This window comes from Oncorhynchus mykiss, chromosome 3, assembly GCF_013265735.2.
Source record: "Oncorhynchus mykiss isolate Arlee chromosome 3, USDA_OmykA_1.1, whole genome shotgun sequence".
NCBI lineage: Eukaryota > Metazoa > Chordata > Actinopteri > Salmoniformes > Salmonidae > Oncorhynchus > Oncorhynchus mykiss.
Window position 1 is genome coordinate 69,260,486 of NC_048567.1, and position 17,602 is coordinate 69,278,087.

At 45.8% G+C, this 17,602-nt stretch overlaps 1 protein-coding gene across 1 annotated transcript; it reads right to left on the reverse strand.

Moving 5' to 3' along the window:
- Nucleotides 1-17: 17 nt before the first annotated feature.
- On the reverse strand, nt 18-16,791 carry LOC110520474 (insulin receptor substrate 2). The gene is made up of 2 exons (XM_021597817.2): nt 13,105-16,791; nt 18-2,492 (listed from the first exon to the last, which is right to left on the reverse strand). The coding sequence occupies exons 1-2, from the start codon at nt 16,436-16,438 to the stop codon at nt 2,488-2,490; spliced, it is 3,339 nt and encodes a 1,112-aa protein (XP_021453492.2). The 5' UTR covers nt 16,439-16,791; the 3' UTR covers nt 18-2,487.
- Nucleotides 16,792-17,602: the final 811 nt, after the last annotated feature.

A 17,602-nucleotide genomic window follows, 5' to 3' on the forward strand; every position in this document is an offset into this window, starting at 1 on the left:
GGAGACAGAGTCATTAGCTTTCTTAAACAATGTTATTCTTTATTGCAAGTGTCTATAAAGAATCAATACAGTCTAAAGCCATGGCAACTACACTAGGTTTAAATGATCATCTCTTAGTAGCATCTCAATAAGAGATATGAAGTATTTACAATGGAAGACACAGCAAGTTAAGCTAGGTCGTCATATCATCGTAATGTTTAGACGCTAAATAAAAACCCAACAGGAACGCTATGCAAATGCAAAAAAAAACACTGGTCAAATCACCAATACGCTCTATTAGCAAAAACAAACAGAACACTTTCCATTATATCAATTGGCAGAAAAAAATTACAAAGAGCAAAAAAATAATATATTTTAAGGTTTAACAAACATTATTAACATATTATTATACAGTTGGTACCTCTCTATAAACAAATTTCTTAAAAATGTAAATATTGCATGTGCCATTCGTGAAATGTACCTAAGTAGCAAGAATAAACGTGTATGTCAAGTATCAATGAATCATTTGTTCTCAAAGTATTTCTCGGAATTACAGCATTAGAAAATGTCCTTGTAGAGGCAATCATTTCACAAGACCATCCTGTAATAATCATTTTAAAATCCAGGCCAAACATTGCTGCTTGTATATAACTTAATAATTAGTGCTTTCATTGTTTCCGGGAATTCACTCCAAACACATAAACAGTACAAACATAATGTATCATCTTTAACTTAAAATTTCTCTCAAACAAAAGGTTCAGCTTGCGCTCAATTCTATTCTCTGTATTTGTACATTTTTACAGTATATAGGCGAACGTTGAGTACCAATGAACTGACAAAGTAAGCTACACTCTTCGTCCTTACGTTTTTGCCTGTTTCTTTTGTCTTATTCTGCATGTTGTAGCAGTTGTCGTAGATGTTATTGTTGTGGTATTTCTTCTCGTTGTCAAGGTGGTTACGTTCCCCAAGAGGAGAACATGGAATAGACTACATTCAAGTGTCTTGTGTTTACAATCTAGGCAGTTTGTAAGTGCAAGACCGTGCAGCGTCAGCTCTGGTGTGTTTCCTCCTTCCTTACTGTCTCACAGCCCAAAGCAGCAGCCATGGCTTCAGGCATGTCAAAACCTCTCTGAAAACCAGTCATGAGTCTGCCCAGCCCAATCACAGCCCAATAACAGCACACCTCTGTGCCAAATAGCCTATCACAGCTAACCACGGGCGCCGTGCTGAGGCATCAGGTGAGAATAACGTGTCACAGGTGGGTCATTGTGAGTGAACTAGGTAATCTGTTAAAGTATATCAAGGCTTTGTCTCAATGATGGTGTAGGCATTAACAACAGACCACCAGCCCAGGTGAAACTGGGACATGCGGATGTGTGTGATGATGATGATGTGTGTGTGTGATGATGATGAGTGTCCTACTCTAGAAAACTCCTCCTGGATCCCATTCTCCTGGCTTTTACTTGCGTGTTGAATAATGCCGAACAGCTTCTTCTCGTAAGCTTTGTATGCAATGATAAATATATTACTATGGCATATTAATATATAGTAACTATATGTGAACGAACTGTAATAATCTCAATAATCTTTGATTGCAGAGGAAAAGAGGTCAGACAGACATTTCTTCCTCTCCGGCTGCTCAGACAAGCATTCCGTCTCCATGGCAATGGGTTTAAGTCTTTGATTTTCTGCGTGTTTATAGGTCCAAACTAAACGTCCATCAGAAACTGCGGACAGGAGAGTAGTAAGGCTTTGGATTGGTGTTCATAAAAACATTCACCTCTGAAAATAAATAAATATATCTCGATATATATTTCTGGTGTGTAAATAAGTACTAACCTGGTTTGCTCTGAGGTAGGGGTTTTAAGCAACTGCTAACTCACTACGTTGTTGAATATATTTGAAAATGCCACCTCTCTTCAGTACAAATTCAGTGTACACATCCACACACACACACATGCACCACTAAGTGCACACATATAAATAAATAAACATGTGTAAGTATGTATAACGTGTGTTTCGCATATCTTGAGGTTTGGTTCAAGGTGAGGTTAACTGGCCCTGTCAGCCAAAGCCAAACGATAACCAGTGGAATAATAATAATAATAAGAACAATAATAATAATATCATTTTGCAGAAGTAACTTTGAATGTACATAGATAATCTTTGACGAAACATTCTTTTTATTTGTCTAGATAGCAGCAGCGACGGCCCCTCAATGTCTGGGTGCCGAGAGGGGGGAGTGAAGATAGGAGACTTGGGGGATCAAGTGTCCACATTGTCGTGACGACGGCGGCCTTGTTGACCCCTAGGGGAGGGGATGGTGGAGGTTAAAGTTTGTCTACTGCAGCACATGGTCCAGCTGTTGGCGTGGCGACCTCGTCACTAGGCTGCAGCGTTATCCATCGTTCACAGCCAGGAGAGAGAGAGAGAGAGAGGAGAGAAAGAAAGAGAGAGAAAGAGAGAGAGAAAGAGGGGGTATAGGAGGGGGGGTGGTCCCATCAGATTTCAGTCTGAATGGAGGGAAAGAGAAACAGAGGTGTGGTTTGGTTAATTATATTATCTACAAGAAAATCCCACATACAGACTTAAAAATGCATTCCTGTTTTTGTCCCACTATGCTCTTGTTATCTCTTCCATTGAAAACGATGTGTACGTACAGTATGTGTGAGTGTGTGTACGTACAGTATGTGTGCGTAAGTGTGTGTACGTACAGTATGTGTGCGTAAGTGTGTGTACGTACAGTATGTGTGCGTAAGTGTGTGTACGTACAGTATGTGTGCGTGAGTGTGTGTACTTACAGTATGTGTGCGAGAGTGTGTACGTACAGTATGTGTGCGTGAGTGTGTGTGCGCGAGTGTGTGTACATACAGTATGTGTGCGTGAGTGTGTGTACGTACAGTATGTGTGCGTGAGTGTGTGTGTACGTACAGTATGTGTACGTGAATGTGTGTACGTACAGTGTGTGTGAGTGTGTGTGCGTGCGTGCGTGCGTGCGTATGTGTACGTGAGTATGTGTACGTACAGCATGTGTACGTGAGTATGTGTACATACAGTGTGTGTGCGTGAGTGTGTACGTACAGTATGTGTACGTGAGTGTGTGTACGTACAGTATGTGTACGTGAGTATGTGTACGTACAGTATGTGTACGTGAGTGTGTGTACATACAGTATGTGTACGTGAGTATGTGTGTGTGCGTGAGTGTGTGTACGTACAGTATGTGTGCGTGAGTGTGTACGTACAGTATGTGTGCGTGAGTGTGTGTACGTACAGTATGTGTGCGTGAGTGTGTGTACGTACAGTATGTGTGCGTGAGTGTGCTCGTCAGCTGGGAGACAATCAAGTGGCAGAGGGGAAACAGAGCAACGTTTAGCACTATTCAGCTGAGAGAGCACAGTCTCCAATGACGACAAACACTGATCCATACCAACACTGACACACACGTTGAAAAACCTACAGAAGCATATGCAAAAGCACAGAAAATAAAACACACACCTAAGCATACAGCACTCTAAGAGAAACATAAAACACAGAAAAACAGACAAAAACAGACCAGATAAACAAACAAGCACAAACACTTACAAACACAGAGTGTTTTTCTGGCCTTGTGTAAACACTGAGTAGTGTCTCTCTCTCTCTCTCTGAAGAACAGTGCTGTGACCCTTGCTCTTGTGTACTTGTTTGTGCAGTGTGATCTGCATGCAGTGCTGGCGTGGAAGTAACAGCACACTGCACTTCCCCTCCATGCCTCCATTTCTCCCACTCACTCACTCACTCACTCACTAACTACCTCTCTTCTCCCTCTCTCTTTTTCCAGTGGTGGAAAAAGTACCCTATTGTCATACTTCAGTAAAAGTAAAGATATCTTAACAGAAAATGGCTCAAGTGAAAGTCACCCAGTAAAATACTAATTGAGTAAAAGTCTAAAAGTATTTGATTTTAAATATACTTCAGTATGAAAAGTAAATGTAATTTCTAAAATATGCTTAAGTATCAAAAGTAAAAGTATAAATCATTTTAAATTCCTTAAATTAAGCAAACCAGATGGCACCATTTTCTTGTTTTTTTCATTTACGGATAGTCAGGACTGCACTCCAACACAGACACAACTTACAAATGAATCATCTGTGTTTAATGAGTCTGCCAGATCAGAGGCAGAAGGAATGAGCAGGAAAGTTCTCTTGATAAATGTGTAAATTGGACCATTTTCCTGTTCTGCTAAGAATTCAAAATGTAATGAGTAATGAGTACTTTTGAGTGTCAGGGAAAACATATGAGGTAAAAAGTACATTATTTTCTTTAGGAATAAAGTGAAGTAAAAGTTGTCAAAAATATAAACAGTAAAGTACAGATACCCCAAAAAACTACTTAAGTAGTACTTCAACGTTTTACTTATGTACTTTCCACCACTGTCTTTTTCAAGCAGAGAACAAGAGGTTTTTTCACAGAGCTGGCCACTCTCTTAAACAAACCTGATTCAGAACCCGCAGTGTTAGGAAACACACACACACACACACACACACACACACACACACACACACAGACACAGAGAGTGAAAAATGACATAACATCAGAACTTGAAACAAAACGCCAGACCAAAACACTATAATAATGATACTTTCCCAGAATACTGATCCTCGATACCCACCTACTAAGAGAACTCCATATACCCACCTACTAGGAGAACCCCCTATACCCACCTACTAGGAGAACTCCCTATACCCACCTACTAGAACTCCCTATACCCACCTACTAGGAGAACCCCCTATACCCACCTACTAGGAGAACTCCCTATACCCACCTACTAGGAGAACTCCCTATACCCACCTACTAGGAGAACCCCCTATACCCACCTACTAGGAGAACCCACCTACTAGGAGAACCCCCTATACCCACCTACTAGGAGAACCCACCTCCTAGGAGAAAGAGAGGAATGGGATAACTACTATTTATACCCAAAACTGCTAAATGCCTCTGTCACTCCACAGTCACAGAGGAGGTGCAGTACATAGTATACTAGTAAATAGAGGAGTGATTCACCTTGCGCTACTCACACTCACAGGAGGCTGATTAGAGTCTCTATTATCCTGCTAATCACATTAGAGGGGCTGACCCACTTCCACAGACACTGTGTCACCCTGTGCCGTGCTCTGTCAGATATACAACCAGGAACCAGGACCTAGCCTGTTCATGGGAACCACACCTCATGGCTGACCAACCTCACCATAAAACCACACCTCATGGCTGACCAACCTCACCATAACGCCACACCTCATGGCTGTCCAACCTCACCATAACGCAACATCTCATGGCTGACCAACCTCACCATAACGCCACACCTCATGGCTGACCAACCTCACCATAACGCAACACCTCATGGCTGACCAACCTCACCATAACGCAACACCTTATGGCTGACCAACCTCATCATAACGCCACACCTCATGGCTGACCAACCTCACCATAACACCACACCTCATGGTTGTCTAACCTCACCATAACGCAACACCTCATGGCTGTCCAACCTCACCATAACACCACACTTGATAAAATATCTTCTGACCCGGTGTGGTGTATGTGACGGCAGAGTTCACAGAAGTAGTTTGAATTTCACAGGGCCAATTACACCCAGGGTCCAGTCACTCCATTCAGGGAGAGGGTTGGACAACCAGAGTAACAAAGTCAACCTGACATGGGAATGTATATGTATGCGTGTGTGTGTGTCTGTGTGTGTCTGTGTGTGTCGGTGTGTGTCTGGGTGTGTCTGTGTGTCTGTGTGTCTGTGTGTGCGTGCCCCAGCAGGGCCAGTCCAGACCAGTTGGTTGCAGACACAGGGGTGTGAGGGAGTGGGGATGAGGGAGAGTTGCCGAGAATCAGAGCTTAATCATCTCACACACACAACCGAGGTTTCTAAACACACACCCCTGGTTACCAATCACACAGTCCTGCCAAGCCATCACAATCCCCTTTTATGAGTGGAGACTCAACCAGCACTTCTCAGTGCAGTGCGTGTCAGCTGAGAGAGACTACCTCCCCTAATACAGCTAATTTCACACACGCTGATCACAGAGGGAGAGAGCGAGGGGGTAGAGGGAGGGATAAACAAACCCGTTACAGCCTACCCATCCCCCTTATAGGCACGCCACCACACACCCCTCTACCCCTTCCTGGAAGGTGCCCCTTCCCCCAACCACACTGCTCTCAACATTATTTATTTATTTCTCACTGGCTATACATAGACCTGCTGTTCTCGGGCCAGGAACACTCTACATCACACTCACACACTCCACAGGCATATACAAAGGAGAAGACATGCTACTGTAGTTTAAAGTACAAAGTATGAAGTTCATATCTCAGACAACAGGTCTGTGGTTCTCCTAGCAGTAGCATATCTCAGACAACAGCTCTGTAATTCTCCTAGCAGTATCATATCTCAGACAAAAGGTCTGTAATTATCCTAGCAGTAGCATATCTCAGACAAAAGGTCTGTAATTATCCTAGCAGTAGCATATCTCAGACAACAGGTATGTGGTTATCCTAGCAGTAGCATATCTCAGAAAACAGGTCTGTAATTCTCCTAGCAGTAGCATATCTCAGACACCAGGTCTGTAATTCTTTGAGCAGTAGCATATCTCAGACAACAGGGTTGTGGTTCTTCTAGCAGTAGCATATCTCAGACAACAGGTCTGTAATGCTCCTAGCAGTATCATATCTCAGACAATAAGTCTGTAATTCTCCTAGCAGTAGCATATCTCAGACAACAGGTCTGTGGTTCTCCTAGCAGTAGCATATCTCAGACAACAGGTCTGTGGTTCTCCTAGCAGTAGCATATCTCAGACAACAGGTCTGTGGTTCTCCTAGCAGTATCATATCTCAGACAACAGGTCTGTGGTTCTCCTAGCAGTATCATATCTCAGACAACAGGTCTGTAGTTATCCTAGCAGTAGCATATCTCAGACAACAGGTCTGTGGTTCTCCTAGCAGTATCATATCTCAGACAACAGGTCTGTAGTTATCCTAGCAGTAGCATATCTCAGACAACAGGTCTGTGGTTCTCCTAGCAGTATCATATCTCAGACAACAGGTCTGTGGTTCTCCTAGCAGTATCATATCTCAGACAACAGGTCTGTGGTTCTCCTAGCAGTAGCATATCTCAGACAACAGGTCTGTGGTTCTCCTAGCAGTAGCATAATTCAGACTAACAGTTTTTTTTGTTGGGGCACAGGGTTGATTTAACAAACAACATGTTAACATTTGTTTTTGAATTTGAGAGAGGAAGAGGGAAGAAAAGAGTGTGAACCAAAGAAAAATGGAGCGCGATAAGAAGGAATTGGTGAGGAGGGAGTGAAGCCTGTTCCCGGGAAGTCAGGAGAACATGAGCTCAATGAGGCTTAAGTGATCCTAACTGCAACTCACCTCAGTGTTTGGGAAACCTGTGTGTGTGTGTGCTCTCCCTTCCACTAAATCTAACTCGAAACAAAACAAAATACTCAACAATGTCTAATCCTGAACAGAATGTAATACTCCTTAACTCCCAGCTAAATGGAGGGAACGCTAACAGAGTTTATCTAACCATGGAACATCCCGTCCTAGTTTATGGGTATCACACAGAGAAGGGGAGGGAGGGAGGGGGGTGAAGTGAGAGAGGGGTGAAAGACAGAGAGAGGGCAGGGTAGTGAGGACAGGTGAAGACAAACGTTATTAGAAATACGTCACTACGTCTAGGTATTATTATTGGATAGATCTATAATTAACCACACACAGCAGCTGACAAGTCAATCAGCCTTTTTCAGCACAGCTATGCTATCCTCTAAAATCACACCACTTCAGTGAAGTTAATTTAGGTAACAAATTCAGTTAAAATTCATTCTCAAAAGCAATTATTCTTCTCAAAGAAGTCCATAAAACAGGAGGCAATTCAAGGAATTCCTGTAATGGGGCTATTTAGCTATCTAATTTACTAATTGTTTAATTAGTTGTTAAACAAACGTCTATGGCCAACCAGAGGCCCTCAGCTGGAACTAGCAGCTACAGACAGAGGGCTCTCTGGGCGGAGAGAGAAAGGAGGGCAGAGACCAACTGACTAGGAGACTTAATCACATGACTTACAGTAAACAGAAACTAATGCCAGAAAAAGTGAGAGAAATAAAGAGAGAGGGAGGGACAGAGATAGAGAAAGGGAAAAAGGTGAGTAAGTGAAAGAGCGAAAGTGAGGGTTAGAGTGATATTTGGTCTCAATTAAATTTCAATTCAAGGGGCTTTATTGGCATGGGAAGCATATGTTTACTCTGCCAAAGCAAGTGAAATAGATAATAAACAAAGTGAAATAAACAATAAAAAAATGAAAATAAACATTACACTTATAAAAGTTCCAAAAGAATAAAGACTTTTCAAAAGTCATAGTATGTCTATATACAGTGTTGTAACGATGTGCAAACAGTTAAAGTACAAAAGGGAAAATAAATACATGTAAATATGGGTTGTATTTACAATGGTGTTTGTTCTTCACTGGTTGCCCTTTTCTTGTGGAAACGGGTCACAAATCTTGCTGCTGTGATTGCTCACTGTGGTATTTCACCCAATAGATATGGGAGTTTATCAAAATTGGATTTGTTTTCAGCCTCTCTCTCTCACGCAGATGGTGCTCAGTCATTGCCTCTGAAGGGCCAGATAACCAGTGAGCACTGCTGGGAGGGGCAGGTGCAAGACCCCGGCCCCCACCATCTGCTAACACACACACACTGAGGTAGAGAGGGAAACAAAAGGGGGGACGAGGTCAGAGCTCCCAAATAAAAACAGGGAGAGAATGAGTGTCTCTATCAAACACCTGACAGCCCAAAAGAGAGAGAGCTCTCATAAAAAAAGAGGAAAACATGAAGAAAGGAGAGAGAGGAATGATAAGAGCGTCAGAGAAAAACACAAAGAGATTTTCAGACACAGAGATAGACTAGAGAGCGTAGGAGAGGTCAATACATGTTTCTTATTCTGTTTGCAGATAACTGGTGTTTGCTTGTAGCGTTCCCTTCCTCTCTGCTATTCCCAAGGGCCCTCACACACCCAGAGCCAGTTCAAAGGTTACGTTTCTGACCAGGGGCGGCAGAGTGAGGTGCAGGAGTGGGCCATATGGGGGTATGCTTTGAAATTTAAACAGCCCCCAACCCACTCAGTGACCCCACCCCCTTCCCTCTCCCATCTGAGTGAGTGCATGCCTACCCCCAAACCAAAACAACAACAATGCCAAAAACACTAGCTTTGGACAGGCCATCAGCTCAATGAGTCAATGAACCAATAAACTAATAAGTCTCAAATACTGATATCTAATTCACAAAAACACAAAGCCAGAGTAACCTACAAACACAAGACCAGAGTAACCTACAAACACAAGGCCAGAGTAACCTACAAACACAAGGCCAGAGTAACCTACAAACACAAGGCCAGAGTAACCTACAAACACAAGGCCAGAGTAACCTACAAACACAAGACCAGAGTAACCTACAAACACAAGGCCAGAGTAACCCACAAACACAAGGCCAGAGTAACCTACAAACACAAGGCCAGAGTAACCTACAAACACAAGGCCAGAGTAACCCACAAACACAAGGCCAGAGTAACCTACAAACACAAGGCCAGAGTAACCCACAAACACAAGGCCAGAGTAACCTACAAACACAAGGCCAGAGTAACCTACAAACACAAGGCCAGAGTAACCTACAAACACAAGGCCAGAGTAACCCACAAACACAAGGCCAGAGTAACCTACAAACACAAGGCCAGAGTAACCTACAAACACAAGACCAGAGTAACCTACAAACACAAGGCCAGAGTAACCTACAAACACAAGGCCAGAGTAACCTACAAACACAAGGCCAGAGTAACCTACAAACACAAGGCCAGAGTAACCCACAAACACAAGGCCAGAGTAACCTACAAACACAAGGCCAGAGTAACCTACAAACACAAAGCCAGAGTAACCTACAAACACAAGGCCAGAGTAACCTACAAACACAAGGCCAGAGTAACCTACAAACACAAGGCCAGAGTAACCTACAAACACAAGGCCAGAGTAACCTACAAACACAAGACCAGAGTAACCTACAAACACAAGGCCAGAGTAACCTACAAACACAAGACCAGAGTAACCTACAAACACAAGACCAGAGTAACCTACAAACACAAGACCAGAGTAACCTACAAACACAAGGCCAGAGTAACCTACAAACACAAGGCCAGAGTAACCTACAAACACAAGGCCAGAGTAACCCACAAACACAAGGCCAGAGTAACCTACAAACACAAGGCCAGAGTAACCTACAAACACAAGGCCAGAGTAACCTACAAACACAAGGCCAGAGTAACCCACAAACACAAGGCCAGAGTAACCTACAAACACAAGGCCAGAGTAACCCACAAACACAAAGCCAGAGTAACCCACAAAAACAAGGCCAGAGTAACCTACAAACACAAGGCCAGAGTAACCTACAAACACAAGGCCAGAGTAACCTACAAACACAAGGCCAGAGTAACCCACAAACACAAGGCCAGAGTAACCTACAAACACAAGGCCAGAGTAACCCACAAAAACAAGGCCAGAGTAACCTACAAACACAAGGCCAGAGTAACCCACAAACACAAGGCCAGAGTAACCTACAAACACAAGGCCAGAGTAACCCACAAACACAAGGCCAGAGTAACCCACAAACACAAGGCCAGAGTAACCCACAAACACAAGGCCAGAGTAACCCACAAACACAAGGCCAGAGTAACCCACAAACACAAGGCCAGAGTAACCCACAAACACAAGGCCAGAGTAACCTACAAACACAAGGCCAGAGTAACCTACAAACACAAGGCCAGAGTAACCAACAAACACAAGGCCAGAGTAACCTACAAACACAAGGCCAGAGTAACCTACAAACACAAGGCCAGAGTAACCTACAAATAGATACACACAGCAGCTGTCACACACACACAAAATATAAAGGCCAATTCATCCTCAAATGATTTGCATTCCAAATCCAGCCAGTCACAAATGAATGTGAGCATGTGGAATGCTGACTACGAGTCACGTTGTGGTGCTGAGGGAAGAATGTGGAAAAGCCTGTAATTTCTTGGTAAACACTTTGTTCTTTCTCTCCGGCTGATCATTTGTTTTTCAGGAATGCCATAAATAACCAAGCAATAACCGGCCACAGCCAACTCGTACTGGATCAACTCTGCTCCTTCTCTCTTGCTTTGTTGTCTCCCCTCCTCTGTTCTTACCCCCCTCCCTCCCACTGTGGTCTGTTTTGTCCTGATTTTGAAAAACAAACTAATACATGTCACTCCTCTGTCTCCATTCCTCCTCCCCCATCTCCTCTCCTTCCGTAGCTTAGGGCCAGGTCTTTCTTCTGCTCAACTACAAAACAACTCCGTCAGCAGACATGCTTAGGGTTGCAACATTTTCCAGAAATCCTAGTAGGAGGATTCCGGATTTTCGTGCTTATTCCTCCTGATTTTGGGAATATTCCAACCACTATTTCAGAGAAAACCAGGGAATTTATTGAAAGTTCCCAGAATGTTGCAACCCCAGTCATGCTCAAACACACATGAAATCCCTTATTACACAAACATAAGTAAAAACACTGGCATAATACTTCTTAACACACACCCTTGATTGAGTATGTTTGGCCAATCAGTGCATAGGTTTTTAATCCCCTTGGGAGCAGGTGCAGCGTGTGTGTTAGTCTGTTTTGTAAAGTTCCTCACGGTAAAACAACAACGTGATCTGCAATCCCCCCCAGTAGGTTAGAAAACAAGTGAAAATTCACATCTCCCAGCAGCCTTTGAACACTGCATTCCTAACATGAAACCCAATACCTGACAAGTGATAAACAACTGACTCACTTGTTTTTCTGGGGGACCCAGTGCACTGACTACACCCAGCCCTTCTGTTTACAGCCAGAGAGGGAGACAGAGGAAGAGAGACAGTAGATGAGGAAAGGAGAAAGAGAGCACTCCCTTTACCAGGGCATTGCAGATCACAACATTGTGTAGCCGCTGCTGTATATTTCCCCATCAATGTCCAAACCAAATATATGGGGAGTGTGTTATTTACTGTTGTATAGCAGGCTACTGATACTACAGTAGACATAAGCCAGGAACGAGGTGAAAGGTAATGTTTGGTTTCCCCAACCTCAATAGTTACGGACGGGGTTGAAGTGTGATTTGGTAGGTGAATTGTCCCCTAAATCGATGTATTTTCTGTGATCATTTTGAACAAAATCAGTTTGAGCCTACTTTCCACTACATTTGCTGACTCGTATCCTAATCCTCTCAGAGCACATATAACTGTGTTACATAAAGAAGAAACCACCTAGCCGATATATTCCTTATGGATTGTTCTGGCATGCTGAGCAAAAAAATCTTTAGCATCATTGAAGCAACGCGTTGGGATATTTTCTCCCGTCTCTGTACATTTGCACTAGCGTAGTCTGGTCCAGATGAATAACTGCGTCACAGGAAACGCTGGCTGGGACTCAAGCGCACACATTGATCCAGAATTCAAACAACTTCAATCATTTGCATCACGAAACCACGCGTATTTCCTGCAGCCGTGGCCTTAATGATGTACTGAATGTGTGTGACGGGCTACTCCATACATCACAGTTGGTTTGCACTGAATAAGCTGCATAACAGGACTAATACGCTACACTTCTTATGGTGCTCCGACATGCACCGTCACGTATCATTTCAGCCCCCATGTTTAATAAATCATGTTTAGAGAAATAAATAATATCTATGTTGAAGTAAGTAGTTTCACTATAAGCAGTATACACCAAATACATTTGTTTAAACGGACTTGCAATAACAAACAAACACTAAACACTTTGATGTGGCTCATGCAATGGAATATCTTTTTCGTAATGTCAGTTGAATTGACTCAATAAATCACAGCACACATTGAAGGGTAAGAGTCCTGCTTCTACTTCCTGGCATGGCTACACTCAAAATGTCTAGTCCAGCCATTATGCCATCATTGACTTAAATGGAGACATCCTTTCTATTCATTCTATTTCTATGCCACGTATGAATGAATGGGCTCATGATAAGCATGCAAAGGCACACACATAATCGGCAGAGGCTCACCTTTCACTGCTGTTGCAGTCTCCTTGAAGCCCATGGTGGCATAGGGGCTGGCGTTGAAACCGTTCATGCCCCCCTTGCATCCACACGCTGCCTTGAACCTCAGCAGTCCCTCACAGCCCCCCAGACTTGTGCAACCCCCCAGGCTCCCTTCCATCAGGTTTAAGGCAATGTAGTTTAGTCCGTTTTGGTAGCCTGCCGACGTCTCCCGGCACATGGGGCTGTTGCTGTTCCCATACTCCTCGTCTGAGCCCTCCGAGCTCCGGACCAGCCGCGACACGTTTTCCACCGACGCCGAGCTGTGCCGCTTGTTGGCATCGTGGGCGAACGATGGAGACACTGGCGTTACTGTGGTGGTGGAGGAGAAGGTCTCGGAGCTGTGGCGCCTGCGACCCTGGGGGTCAGCCCGGATCACCTTAACCCAGACAGGGGGGCTGACGGGTGGGGTGGAGGGACCCCCCAGGAGGAAGGACTCCACCGGGGCAGGGGGGACCACCACTACGCCCTCTCCCCCCAGGGTGAGTCTCTGGATGCAGGACGAGGGGCTGGTAGGCAGGGGGGTGGTGGAGTCAGAGGGGCACAGAGAGGCAGGGAGAGAGGCAGAGGGGTTGGTAGGACTGAAGGTCATCTCAGTGTAGTCGTCTTTTACAGCTCCAACCGGGCACACAGGGCTCACACGCTTTTGGAGAGGATATTCCACTACGACTCTCTCCTCCTCTCTCTCCCTCTGGTACTCCTCCTCTCTCTCCCTCTGATCCTCTCTCTGAGGCTGGCTGGGACACACGAGGAGCACAGGACTCGGCTCCATGCGCCCTATTGAAGAAGGGGAATCCCTGTGTTTGGAAGAGCATGAGCTGATGTTGATGTTGACGTATTCGGAGAGTGGCGGGGAACTCCTCGCCGGCCCGTCCACCGAGCCCAGCGATGAAGCAGAGCTTTCAGTCGTGGTAGAGACAGGCGGGTATCGTGTGGCGTTGCCAAAGTCTATGTTGATGTACTCCCCGGGACTCCTGGGCTCAGAGGGGAGAGGGTGTTCGCTCATACAGGGCAGTGTCCTCAGAGAGTCAAGGGCGAGCCGGGTAGGTCGACTCACCCTCCCCCTGTGGACCAGACCCCCCTCCTGGGTCACCCTGCCGGCTCTGAGGATCGAGGGGGCTGAGGAGTGGGTGTTGGTGGGGGGCGTACCGATGGAGACTGGTGAGATGGGACAGTAGTTGGACTCCTCTTCTATCCTCTGCCTCTGTAGACTCATCACCACGTACTGGTCTGTGTCTGTGACACCGTTCCTCTGGGGCTGGGCTTTGAGAGAGCGGGGCAGGGAACTGATGGAGTAAGGCTGTCTGTGGTGAGGGTGAGGCTGGGGGGTAGTGTCTGTGAGGAAGTCTTCTGAGGGGGTGAAGGACACCAGAGGGTCCACAGGGGACATGTTGAGGTACTCCCCATTGGTGAGTTTCTCATCTGAGCTGTCCACAGACATCTTGGCCCCGCAGAACATCCTCATGTAGCCGCTGTCCTCCAGAGACACACTGCCAGGGGAATCTGTATGGGGACCCATCCCAGCTGGAGAGGGGTGAGAGCGGGGGTTGATGATCTGCTTTGGGGCCGACACACACATGGGGCTCATGGGCATGTAAGCATTACCTTTGACCCCCGCTGTCTGAGGGGCCACACCTGGAGTCATGGGCATGTAGCCACTGTCGCCTAGGTGACCGTTGGAGCCTATCTGGACATCGCCATAGTCCTCGGGATAGGTCACTTTTGGGGAAGCCATGTGAGAGCTGCGAACCGATTGGCAACCACTGGTGTAGGTGGCCCTCATGAGCGTGTATTCGTCCAATGAGGCAGAGGAGACCTGGGGCGGTGCCCTGTGCTGGCGCGGGGTGGTGAGGGAGTATGTGCGTTTCCGGTATGCCTTGTCCAGCTCTGGTAACCGGCGGTAACCGTTCTGTCTCTCCATCACCATGTAGCCGTGCAGGTTGCTGCCTTCCCGGGAAGGGGGTGTGTCTTCCCTCAGGGACTCTGGGGTGTTACTGCGGAGGGTGAGGTGCAGGCCTGCAGGGCTGGAGCCATAATCATCACAGGAGATGAAGCCCCCATCACTGGGGGAGACCGAGGCACTGCAGCTGGAGGGGCAAGGAGCACTGCTCTCCGAGCAGGAGGACAGGCTAACAGGGCTGGGGGTGGCTGTGGGTGGAGAGTGAGACAGAGGCATGGACATGGACTTACTGTGCTGGAGGGAAGAGGATTCAAATGTCCGGCTGGGCCGGGCTGTAATGGTGTTTGATCTCCCTAATAGGTTCGGTTGAATACCGGGGCTGAGGGGACTCCCGTTCACAGACATGGGGCGCACCATGGTGCCTTCTCCTTCGCTGGCAGTGCGTATCCGGCAGGAGGTAAATTTACTAACCGGGGAAGTTGTGGCCATGCTGTCAGTGCGCGACCGCCGCTGGAGCCCGGTCTGGCTTGGAGGAAGGTTGTTGAGGTGCCGCCGGGTCGGCACGGAGATGGGGTTGGTGCCTGAAGACTGGCTCTTGCTGCGCGGCCGAAACTCTGACAGCTCCTTCATGGCTTTCATGGCCTCCAATATAGTCTCGTGGATGTTTTGCGCCACCACTGAGTCGTCAGCCTGCATCCACAGCTCGCCTGGTCCCGTGGCTGCTGACCGTCCGACCTCGATGAAGAAAAAGCTCTCTGAGTGCCCGCATCTCCGAATGTTCATCAGCTGTAAACTGACGGACGCGACATCCGAGTTGAGCTTTACGAAGCTGATAGTCCGGCTGGATAAACACAGTCTGTATACCCCGGTCAGATTCCGGCTCTGCCCCAGCCCTTTGGATTTCAGGTTCACTTGCCATACCTCCTTATACGCGGCAGTTACCGGCGTAATCATCCCGTAGTTCGCCTCATCAAACCCCACCAGCGAAGAAGCGGAATTGGAAGCGGAGCCGTCGGAGTACACTTTCCCCTCGCTCATTAAATCCGTTAAGACTCGGTACCAATTCTCCTGCTCTTTTTCATTATCTGCCGCCACGGCAAAATATTCGTCCTTGGTATAGAGGGCGATAAGGTGTTTGTGTTTGGCGTCAGCTCTCTTGTTGATATTGAGGCAGCAGTCAAGAGGTATAACCCTCTTTGCCGCTGACTTGTTTTTCCATTTCTTCTCGCTCTCGTAGTACTCCAGCCGGGCAGGGAAGCCCTCGCCCGGTTCCTTCAGAACGAAGAAGCGCTTGTGTCCGTGCTTCTGCTTCTTGAGGTATCCACATTTCTTAATCTTGGTGTTACTAATGTTCGCGTTGGATAACAAGTGTCCTTCCCCAGTATTTGGAGGACTCGCCATTCTATCGTCCTTTAAAAAAACTAATCTCACTTTCGTTAACCTGTTGTTATATCCTCACTTATCGAAGGCTGGAGAGAAACTCTGTATAGTCCGTATCTCTCAGAGACACTTTCACTCCAGGCGCCGGCTGTGCGTTCGGCGTCTGTAGCTGTTTAACAGTAAATAACCCATATCGCTAAAGTGACCGGAGTGAAGAGGGAAACAATATGTGACGTTCTACACATCCAGCTTTGGTTACAAAAAAAGAGAAGGGGAGGAAAAAAATTCACACACTGACACTGGGTCGCTGCAAACCGACGGGGCGTACCTGCAAATCCGCCTACTTATTGGGCTCATTGGTGGTGGAGAGGGCTGCATGATAGTGAAAAGACTCCGTCAGACGTTAGAAAGCCCTCCCACTCAATTACATTCAATTCAATGGGCTTTATTGGCATGGGAAACATATTTTTACATTGCCAAAGCAAGTGAAATAGATAATAAACAAATAGGAAATAAACAAGGGAAATAAACAATTTAAAAAACGTACATATTACACTCACAAAAGTTGTAAAATAATATTGACGTTTAAAATGTCATATTACTGGCTATGTACACTGTTGTAACAATGCACTCACTCTCATACACACTCCTGACCTCTTGCGACTCAATCTGGGAACTGTTGATGCTGTTCATGTGCTAGTAGGAATGTCCGATTTGCTAACTCTTTGTAGTTATACTCGTGCCGCATTCAACCAGTTAGCAAGTCGGAAATGTCAGGGTTTCCTAGTTCCGACTAGTATATGAATGCACCATTCGCCTGATCATATCTGTAGCCAGTGGTGCATTTACTAGGCCTGTATGCATATTACATGCGTACGTGTATCCTCTTCTTGCAGAGCAACTCTGGCTGTGTAGCCTATTATAAAATGATTTATGACGAGGCGTATCACAGACCCTGGTGGCTATTTGGGTTAAGTATTGTTGTATTTATTAGGTTTGTGCGCAGTATAGCATTGATGATGTCTTGTGTTTGGTTAGTGCGCAATAAGAATTATGGAGGGAAAGCTCAATTATATTCGTCACAGGTTTCAGAGTGGATAAATTGATATAAGTTTGTGTGAATGTACGCACGCCTATGTTATACTTAGATGTTATTTTATTATGATAAGTTAGTGCTGTCAATAA